This window comes from Sceloporus undulatus, chromosome 3 (genome assembly GCF_019175285.1).
Source record: "Sceloporus undulatus isolate JIND9_A2432 ecotype Alabama chromosome 3, SceUnd_v1.1, whole genome shotgun sequence".
Lineage (NCBI taxonomy): Eukaryota > Metazoa > Chordata > Lepidosauria > Squamata > Phrynosomatidae > Sceloporus > Sceloporus undulatus.
Genome location: NC_056524.1, coordinates 30,611,898 through 30,623,370, shown reverse-complemented (window position 1 = coordinate 30,623,370; position 11,473 = coordinate 30,611,898). Strand labels below are relative to the sequence as shown.

Sequence of the window (11,473 nt, the reverse complement as noted above, 5' to 3'; positions counted from 1 at the left end):
GACTTATGGTGGCCATGTTATAGGATTTTCTTGGTGATATTTATTTAGAGGAATTGTAGAATCGTAGAGTTGGAAGAGACCGCAAGGGCCATCCAGTCCAACCCCCTGCCCTGCAGGAAATCTAAATCAAAGCATCCCCGACAGATGGCCATCCAGCCTCCATTTGAAGACCTCCAAGGAGGGAGACTCCACTACACTCCGAGGAAGTGTGTTCCACTGTCGAACAGCCCTTACTGTCAGGAAATTCCTCCTAATGTTGAGGTGGAATCTCTTTTCCTGTAGCTTGCATCCATTGCTCTGGGTCCTAGTCTCTGGAGCAGCAGAAAACAAGCTAGGAGGTTTGTCATTGCTTCCTCTTAGGCCCAGAGAGTGAAAATTGGCCAGAGTATCCAGCAGGGGTTTCTGTGGCTGAATGAGGAGTTGGTCACCCCCAAGTTCAAGTCCAACACTCAGATCACTACACCACACTGACTCTTGCTTTAGTGTGCATGACAATTATAAAAACTGCTGTGTTATAGTACACAAGCTGAGAAAGTATAAGATGGTGGCAATTTGGGTTGTAATTAAAAGAGCACCAATTTCTGACCTTAGACTACCATTCTTCTGCCTTAGGGATATTTTGCAGCACCACAGTTGCAGATCTATTTTTTTTTTAAATTGGTTGACCCCAATCTTATACTTTAGCTCAACTGTTAACATTTTAACATTTTATTTCACTTACATTTCACTGTGTCTGTTTCCTTTAAAAATATTTTTTCACCTATTTGCTTTTAATGCCCAATATTGATTCCAGCAGTTTGAACATTTTTATTATGGTTTATGCATTCTATGGAATTTTCTTTTTAGTAAGCCTTTCGAAAACCAAGAATAACCCAGGTAGTTTCATAAATGCTCATTAACACTTTTAGCACAACAGGATTTTTTAAAATTTTATATTAAAGTAAAATACTTTAATGCATTTGTGATGAATTGTCCATAAAGACTGGCTCTCTTCCTTTACAGATGAAGGTGCTTTAGTTAAAGGAGCAAAGAAACTTGGCTATGTTTTCACTGGAAGGACTCCTGATTCTGTCATCATTGATGCGGTAAGACCAGCCACAAAGACATGGACTGCAATCCAGTTCACTACCAGTGGTTCTGCAGAAACTGGGCAGACAAGAAAGGGAGAGGCATCTAGTTGGTGTGGCAGGCAGTGCCAGTGTTTAGCAGCATCTTGGTGGCCTGTGCCACAATGGTGACAGCAACTTGTGGAAAGAGGTCGAGGATGTCTCCTTGCACAAGCATGGAAAATGAGAAAGTAGACTTAGGTCTATGAAAGCTTATGCTACAAACTTTTTTTTCTTTCGGTTTCAAAGGTGCTTCAAGATCCCTTTGCAAGCATGAAAAATGTACAGCTTCTCATGCTGCTCATGTGAGCTGTGCAAGCATAATTCCAATGCTGGACTCTGGCCATACTTGTATGCCTCTGTCACAAGTACTCTGTTATAAAATATCCTAGAAATATTTTAAACAAATAAATAAGCAACAGCATAGGTAAGTACACTGCAGCAGAGGCTTGCCTTGTATACTGCCTAAAGCAACTGTCTTATAAACAGGAAACCTTGGATTCAGCTTCTCATGGTATCTTTAGAACTGACTTATTAGTAAAGGGCTGTAACTTAGTGGTAGGGCAAAGGGATCTTGTAGCACCTTTGAGACTAACTGAAAGAAAGAAGTTGGTCTCACAAGCTTTCATAGGCTTGAGATTACTTCCTCAGATGCATATTTACTGAGCGGTAGGACATATGCATTGCATGCCAAAAATCCCATGTCCAGTGTCTGGCATTTCCACATAGAACTAGAAAGTTACTGAAAGTTTGGAGAGCTAAAACCAGGTAGTATAGAGTTAGCAGGAGTAACTTCTTGTCCCATGGTCCTTATCCAGTTTGTGGAGGGTTGAAATCCGCTGTGAAAAACATAGAGGAGCAGCAGACAAAACTAACAACAAAGGAAAAGTACTAAGAAGCATTGACAGCAATTGAAAACAATGTGATATATTAAGTGGACATTACCAAACTAGAAAAGCTGACCATGAATAATAAATAACATTAAACAGAACTTCAGGTATGAAATCAATTGATTAATTGGCAACATAAGTAGAAATGTAACAAAAACATAAACAGTAAAACACTACTTAAACCAAAAGGCATAAAGACAGGTTTTGTGGGCAATTAAATAGATGAGCTATATTTCTGGACTGTATAACCATATTATTTAGAATTACAGATAGTGCCTTTTAGTACTTATGGCCACAGATTTACCCCAGGAAGGGGAACTAGCCAGTTATCTGTAGTTACTGAGAATTGCATGTATACTGTTTTCCATCCCAGACCAAAGGAAGAATTGTGTGTGATTGCACATTGATCAGGATTCATTTGTAGCTTGGAAGAGCCCAGGTAGGGAAGGAGCACCACCTCGTTTTCTGACCAGAGATATACAATGGTGTCAGGAGGTTTCATCTTGCCTGCAGAGGGTTATGAAATGTGGGTTCCAGTACCCAACCCATATACAGTTCTCTGCTCCTGATGTAGAAAATACTGATCAGGGGTGGGAAAAAGTAAAGCCTGGGAGCTCCATGTGACTCCCAACTCTGCTTTTGCCTCTCAGCAAAACACCCCCAAACACACTAAAAGTCACCTGGAGAGGTGTTTTTGCTCCTCACACTTCCCCTGATCAACACTGAAACTCTGGAAGTGAAAAGCAAAGGGACACTTGCAATCACCTCCAGGACTCATTTCCAGCTACTCTTTGGCTCCAAATTCAAAGGTGAAGCTTCTTGTGTGGCATGGTTGTGAAAGATGGCTTCCACAACAGCCAGCTAATCTCAGGTTAGAGATGAGAAATGTCTTGTGATTTAGATGGTCAGAGAAACATGACTTGTATAATTTCATGAAACTAATCCCAGTTGTTCATCAGATCTGTTGATTAGAATTGTACTGAGAGAAAGGTGGAAAACAAAATAAATTCACAAATTAACAATTTCAACTGAAAGGATAAACAAACAATGACAAAAGCAGATTGAGCTTTCAAGTGCTGTGGGACTCTTTATCATGCATGAATGATAATAGAAAATTTGAAAGGATAAGGGAATAGAAAGTCCCAAAATCTGGCCCAGTGTGCCAAAGTGGTTATTGTAGCCTCCATGAAGAGAAGAGGTGAGATTTAGTCATACAATTCTTCATAAATTTTAATCTGCTGGAATTGAGATGAACTATCTATAACTCTGAATGGGAATCTTGTAATGCTTTAAAATTGAGTTTTTATAGGAAGTACCTTCAGAGTAATAATTTTTATTCAGGCAAGCATTTGGCCATTAGCCAAATGATTGGTGCAGAAATGACTTTTGTAAAAAAAAAAAAAGATGCTATATTTTTTATCTTTTATTATTGTATTTTACTTTATTTTTATCCCACTTTTCTTCCATGTGGGATCCAAAGAAGGTTTCACTGTGTGTTATAACAAAATTGCTAAAACAATCTAAGTACAATTTTTTAAAAGCATTAAACAACAATCCATTTAAAAACATAAATTTGGAAAAATGTTCTGCTTTAAATACTTTAAAGATATTTTTACTTCTATGTTCTTTTTAATGATATTTTATTCAGTTGTTATTTTTATTTTATTTTTTACTATTGTGATTGGTTTTAGCTGCAACTCTTAATCTATGTTGTAAACCACCTTGGATCCTGTACTGGGAGAAAGGTGGAATATAAAATAAATAAACAAATAAACAATTTTACTGAAGGATGAACATTAAATTCATGCTACAGTATTCACTTTGCCATATTATTAGCAATGTTAAGAAGTGTACTATTTTAGTCAGCAGAGGGAGCTGTCCTCACATATTTTGAAGTGGAATTGACACTGGTGCTTTTGTTAGACAGTACTTATCTCTGTTGTCTAGTTTGTTTCTAATTTTTCTGCACTTTTTTCTAATTTGTCTTTAATTTATTTTATCCCTCATATCTTTGCAGCTAGGAAAAGAAGAGTCATTTGAGATCCTTAATGTGTTGGAATTTTCCAGGTAATTGTCTTTTGGAACGATTTTAGTATCTGACAGAAAGAAATCAGAGGAGGGAAAACACCATTCTCCTAGAAATGCCCCAAAGTCTTGTTTAGTACATTTTAGGCAGTTGGGTTGAAAGATCGTGTTAACTTAATTTGGGCTGGGTGACCAGACGTTATAATCACGAAGGAGGACAAGGCATGGCAAAATGTCAAGAAAATTGTAGGACATTACAAAATAAAAGCTAAAAACAAAATACAAATGTAAATTCATACTTCTTTTCATGATGAAAATGGAGAGCATTCCTCCTGGACAGAACGTTGAATGTAGGACATGCCTCAGAAAAGGAGGATGCTTGGTCACCCTGAACTTGGGACATTATAGTGGCTTTAATTCTTCCATGAAAAGGTTTTGTTCCTTTCACAGGATCTAGTAGAGTTATCTCTACTGGTTCCTGTAAAAGGATTCAGTAGAAAGAATCCTGTGAAAGAGAAATCATGGTATATACTGTTGTTGTTGCGTGCCTTTAAGTAATTTCTGACTTAGGGCAACCCTAAGAGAGCCAGTGTGCCGTAGTGGTTTGAGTGTTGAACTACAGTGCGCCTATTCCAAGCACGGGCTTGCCATCCACGGTTTAAGCTTCTGCGGATGGCAAGCCGTGGCTTTTTGAATGGGCATGTGCACATGTGGCGCAGCAAGCAGGAGCGTGTGTCCATTGAGAAGAATGGGACATAAGGTCCCACATTTTTTACTATTTGTGGGGGGGGGGGGGGGCTGGGATGGATCCCCTGTGGATAGCAAGGGCGCACTATACTACACTGGATTTCCTGGAAACAGGAAATTAATTTCCTACCATTCCTCCAATTTCCTGCAGGCTTCCTCCTCCATTCCAGAGGATCCCCTGGCCTTACAGAACAGATGTCATAGAACACAAAAGTCTGCCTTCCAAAGGGAAGGGAGAATTGGTGAAAGTCACTTGTCTCTTCCACTGGCAGTAGCATGCCATGAGCAAAACACAGGGAATGCTTCCAGCAATGGAAGCAGATTTAGGCTCCTAGCCATTGTCTAATAATGGTTTAGAAACAGCCTGTCCCATCTATGTGTTTCTAGATGGCTTTGGACTATTAAACCAATTGCTCAGCCCCCTTCCTTCAAATATTTCTAAATTTGTATGAGCTGCTGAAATTACCGGTGTTGCAGTATGATTTAATTATATTCATATATTTGCCATTGTCATATGAATTTAATTATATCCCAGATGCAGAATGGAACCTATATTATCCAGTGTTAGTGACTGCTCATCATTGCTTGAGTGTCCTCATCTATTCTTTCTTTTCAAAAGACCACATTACATTTGAACTATTGATCACATGATAGAGAAACCTTGGTATATATAAGTTGTTGTTGTTGTTGTTGTTGTTGTTGTTGTTGTTGTGTGACTTCAAGTTATTTCCAACTTATGGCAACACTAAGAAAACCAGCATGGTGTAGTGGCTTTGAGTGTTGGATTACTACTCTGGAGAATCAGGGTTCAAATCCCCGCTCCACCCTGGAAACCCCAAAAGTGACTTTGGGCAAGACACATTCTCATTCTCAGAGGATAACAATGGCAAACCCGCTTTGGAGAAACCTGCCAAGAAAACCCTATGGCAGGGTTGCATTGTAGTCTACGTTAGTCAGAAATGACTTGAAGGCACACAAGTTTGTTCAAAGGGGAGTTGCCCTTGCCTTTCCCTGAAACTGAGAAATTGTGACTTGCCCAAGTTCTCCTAGTAGATTTCCATGGCCAAGTAGGAATTAGTCCTCCAATAAAAAAAACCCAACAAAAGCTCAGTACTGGAAAACACCATCTTGATGCTAAGGCAACTTATTTCTCTACTTTAATTCTACTACTAAATTTTTCACTTGAAGCATTTTTAAGTATCTTATACCGTTTTTTCTGGGAACACATCAGAATGAAATGTACTAACTTTTCCAAAGACATTTGACTGAGCTTTAGGTCATTCCCTGACCTCAAATGAAGTCACTGTCAAAATGCATTATTGGTGGGGGCCTTATGAGAGAAGAAGTTCATTAATTTCAAAATAATGACATGATCTTCATTTATATACTGTAGCAGAGAAGATTAGAAGGGCTGTTCAAGTTTCTACCATTAGGGATTTGTATTTCTCAGAGGGTCTGGCATACATTGCTGACATAATTTCTTCCAGGCTGTTTAGACCTTCTTATATATTGTTCATCGTTAGTTTTGTCTTCACCTTGCCATTTTGTTAGACTTTCCCTATCACTTACTTAATCAATGTGATCTTTTGTGCTTCAGCTTCATGAAACATATGTGAAATTGAAGGGGTAGTCATTCTGTTTACACTGCAATCCTAGGCAGGCTGGCCTAAGGGGGTTGGACTGGATGGCCCTTGTGGTCTCTTCCAACTCTACAATTCTATGATTCTAAGACATTTTGCTAGCAGCAAATGCTCTTCACCCAAAGTCAAAGTGGCCTAGGGCACTCAATTTATTTTTGTGTCTGAGGCATAGAGTTTCACAATCCCCTTTTCCCATTTCCTGCCAGTAAAAATACAATAATAACGATCAATTAAATAACAGACAGTTTGCTGCCCATCTATGAGAACAGAAATTTACTGCCAGAGATGACTACCTAACTTTCCCTACTCTTAAGAACAACTTTGAACTTAAAGAAAGCCCCACCAAAAATGCATTTTGTCATTTGAGGTCAGGGAATAACCTAAAGCTTAATCAAATGTCTTTGGAAAAGTCAGTATATTTCTTTCTTATGTATCCCCAGAGTAATGGATTCAAACTACAAGCAAAGAGATTCCACCTAAACATTAGGAAGAACTTCCTGACATAGTTTTTTGTGGGTTTTCCTTGCTATGTGGCCGTGTTCTGGAAGAATTTATTCCTGACATTTCACCAGCATCTGTGGCGGGCATTTTTAGAGAATGCTGACATGGTAGTGTGTGGTGTATATATACTGTGAAACCCTTGATTGGGAGGAAGTGATTTACATGTTAATCTGTGTGTTTTTCTGTTTTTAATGGCAAGGTCTCAGGGTGGGAAGATATGTGTGTCTATTTAATTAGCAATCCATTGTCTGCAGGGAAACCACTAAACCCTCGGTGCTGTTCATATGCATGTGTTGAGTCTTGATTTTGGTGTTTTTCAGGACTGGTAGCCAAACTTTGTTTACTTTCAGAGTTTATTCTTTCTGGTTGAAGTTGTCCAGGTGTTTGTGGATTTCAGTAGCCTCCTTGTGCATTCTGACCTGATAGTTGTTGGCATGGTCTAGAATTTCAGTGTTTTCGAATAGCATTTTTTTGCCCAGGTTGGTTTATAACGTGTTCTGCTTCTTATTCTGGCTGGCCCCATTCTGCAGTGTCTCTCATGTTCCCTGATTTGTGTATGAATGCACATATAATCTTGTCTACAGCTGCACCAAATGTGCAGCAGACCAACAACAACAACACAGATTAACATGTAAATCACTTCCTCCCAGCCAAAGGTCACACAGTATATATACCCCCCACACTTCTATGCCATCACTCTCTGAAGATGCCAGCCACAGATGCAGACAAAACATCAGGCACATGGGCCCATAGCCTGAAAAACCTACGAAAACTATGCATGCTGGCTGTGAAAGCCTTCGACTTCACAAATTTCCTGACAGTAAAAGTTGTTCAACAGTGGAATAAGCTGAATTAGAGAGTGGTGGAGTCTCCTTTTTGGATGGCCATCTGTCAGAAGTGTTTTGATTGTGTATTACTGAATGGAAGGGAGTTGGACTGGATAGGCCTTATGGCCTCTTCCAACTCCACAATTCTGTGATTCTAAGTAAGCCCTAGTGAGGTCAGCATTAGTAACTGGGGAATTAATGCACAACCATAAACAGTATTTGAAATGTTAGGTCTGAAAGTCTGAGAATCAATTTGGTTAATATTAACTATTGGAAATTGCAAAATTAATTTATTACTATAAACACTAATAGTTGAAATTATTTAAGTGGTTATCTTAGCATTCATTGAGGACATCTGTGTAGGACAGTAAGATGGGATTTATTTAATTATGGATTTTATTTGTCACCCCTCAGTCTAACAGGGCCCCAAGGCAGTGCACAATGGGTAAAAACATTTTGAAAACATTAAATTAATAACTGTTTATTTATTTATTTATTTCTTGATTGACTGATTTCCCCCTGCTGTTTTCCTGGGATCCAACATAGCTAAAAGTCAATTAAAATACTCCAAATTTCTCTTTAAAACAATCTCTTCCCAAACGGTTTTAAAAAACAGCCGAAGAAGGCACCTCTACTTTTAAGATTGAATGGACATGCAAAATAACATTGTCTTCACTGTCCATTGGAAACTCAGAAGGGACAGAACCAGGCTGACCTCCCTTGGGAAAGCATTCAATAGTCAGGGTGTGCTACAGAGAAAGTCCTGTCACAGGTAGCCACCAGCCTAACCTCATGTGGTGATTGAATAATGAGATTTTGGGCAGGATCAAATGGGAAGAAGCAGTCCCTCAGATAGCTTGAGTCTAATCAATTTAGGGTTTTGTCAGGACCAACACCTTGGATCAGGCATTTACAGATAATGGCATATAGGCACTATTTATTATTGGCTCCTTAAGAAGTGCTCTTTTTTGTCCTTTCAAAGTGACTTGAATACAATCTGGATATTTATTTTGTCCACCTAGACTACAAATTCTAATTGTTCCTTGGGAATAGTGGGAGTCCACTATATCTGGGAACTATCAGGTTGGGAAAGGCTGTTCCAAAACATGGAATCTCAGCTTACAAACTCAATTAAGTTTGTCACTCATCTGCATCCTTCCCCCCCCCATCCTCATTAACAGGTACATTTCACTCACTGTTTAAATACCTTGTTTGTTTAAGGTTAATAGGGAATGGTTTGTTTCACTTAGAGGGCACTGATCCATTGCATTTACCGCACTAAGTGCATAGCTATAAAGATGGATCAATGATTCAAAAAGAAGGAATTCTAAATATGAAATTATTATAAGTTTCTAAGCATATGCAAAATATTTGTCTGAAAAACTGAATCATTGCACCCTTTTGCTTTCCCATTCCTAGTCAAGAAGTATGGTGTGCAAAGATCAGTTTTTTTACATGTTTTACATGCAAGAGCTAGGGATCTCAATTCAGTCTGTCACATCTTCCATTTTAACAACAAGTATATAACAAGCCCACTCTTTTCTGCACTTATCTCAGTTTAGCTGTATAATTAAAAATTGGTGGTTAAGAGGAGGAAGGGGGACAAAAAGAAAATAAAAAGTCAAGAGAGAAAGAAATGGGAGTTGTGTTTGTGGGAAAACTGTGAATTTTAATTATGCAAGTACATAACACTGTATAGCTAAGATTACAATCAAATTAATTGTACCGCATACAATAACATTAATTACTCATTACATATAATAATATACACGATTTATATTATACAACAATTTAAAATAGATATTCATCTGTAATACAATCAACAGAATACAGTCAAATGGGCCCTAGAACAAATCAAGCCAGAACTCTCTCTGAAAGCCAAGATGATAAAACTGAGGCTGTCATACTTTGGCCACATATTAGAAGGCATGACTAATTAGGAAAGACAATAATGCTAGAAAAGGTGGAAGACACTGGAAAGACAAGAAGACTGCACACCAGATGGTTAGACTCAGTTAGGGACGTAACGGGCATGAATCTTGCAAGACTTAAGCAGAACAGTGGAAGATAGGGGAGCTTGTGGATGTCTCATCCACTGGGTTGCCATGAGTTGGGGCCAACTCCAGGACAGTTAACAACCACCACAACCACAATCAATAGGAGAGAGTAAGTTATTGAAGAAAGTCACAATGCACCCACAACTCTCAGAGACTCCAAATATTTTTCTTCCATACAAACTATTGTGTAAGAGGAGAGACAGCCTTTCAGGCCTAAGGGGCCTGAAATTCTGAAAGGGGTTTGGCTGTTTGGGGTCTTTGGTTTCTTGCTTCATCTCACCTCTTCTCCCCCTTCACCTCTTTTTTTTTTTTTTTTGTCCATTCTTGAACCTAGGTGGTCTACTGATACACAGATGCAGCTCTTTTACTTCATTTAACTTTTCCTTCCTCCCTGTTGCCGTCATCCCAAAGAAATCACACTGTTTAGCTTGCCTAACACCAGAGCCATAGGATAAAATTTCTAAATTCTAGTATTTTGTGTCCTGAAACATCAAGTCTTCCTGTTTCCTTGAATGTAGTGGAGAAATAGAGGCACTCATCCTACTGATTTCAGATGACTGAAAGTGTATTTTTGACTAAAGTGTATTTTTAACTTCAGCGTTAATTGGGGAATCTAGTGAGTTGGGAAATCACTACAAAAATCTACTTATGTAATAACTTAACTTAATACCGAGGACTCTGTGTTCCTGTCCCCTAGTCTCATAAGTATAAAACACATGGATACATATTTTATGACATCTTGAAGGCTAATACATTTATTGTGACGTAAGCCATTTGGGGATATACACAATTTCAGCAGCTGCATTTATATGGTATCCTGTATTGTTATGGGAATTAGCACCAAGAATTGATATTCCAAGAGAGAGTCTGAAGAAATCATGTCCCTCTTTTATACACAGAGTGTTGTTTTCTCAGAATAGGGTTCCTTTTGGATCCATCCCTTGCTACTTCTCTGTACATTCATTTGCATTTGTGTATTGTGCGTGATGTATATAAAATCTGCTGGCTGGTGATAATGCTACATCTGATGAAATCTTTGAAATCTTATGCCATGATAAATCTGCTTGTTTTTAAGATGCCAGCAGACGTGTGTGTGTTTGCTGTAACAGACAAACAAGGCTCCATCTGGAACAGCCTCAGGGGATATTTAGTAATTCTGTTCTTTTTGATAAAAATAATATTTTATTAGATTTTTCAAAATTTGAAATACATACAGTTCCAACAATGAATGAAAAATAACATAGAATTCACTGAACAATTCACGCAAAAAACAACTGTTGATGTCACCAATTAGAGAAAGACGGACCAGGGCCCACTCACACTACAGAATTTTAGTGCTATTATTCCACTGTAACTGCCATAGTTCCATTATAAAGGATCCTGGGACTAGCAGTTTGGTTGTGGTGGTGTGGTTTCAAGTCATTTCCAACTTATGCTGATCCTAAAGTGACTCAATTACGGGGTTTTTGTGGCATGATTCATTCAGAGGAGGTTTGCCATTGCCTTCTCTAAGGCTGAGAGCATGAGACACACCCAAGGTCACCCAGTGGGTTTCATGGCCGAGCTGAGAGTCAAACCCTGGTCTGCTCATTAACAGTCCAACACTGAAACCATTATGCCACGCTGGCTCTTGGTGGCATTTGGAATTCTCAGCCAGAGCACTCAGGTTTCGCCAAACTA

At 38.7% G+C, this 11,473-nt stretch overlaps 1 protein-coding gene across 1 annotated transcript in view; it reads left to right on the top strand.

The window, feature by feature from the left end:
• Positions 1–11,473, top strand: part of ATP8A2 (ATPase phospholipid transporting 8A2) — a 500,148-nt gene that overhangs the window by 142,457 nt on the left and 346,218 nt on the right. Inside the window, exons 17-18 of the mRNA XM_042457059.1 lie at positions 1,003–1,085; positions 4,014–4,063. Of these exons, the coding sequence (XP_042312993.1) occupies positions 1,003–1,085; positions 4,014–4,063 (133 nt within the window). The remainder of the gene's footprint in view (positions 1–1,002; positions 1,086–4,013; positions 4,064–11,473) is intronic.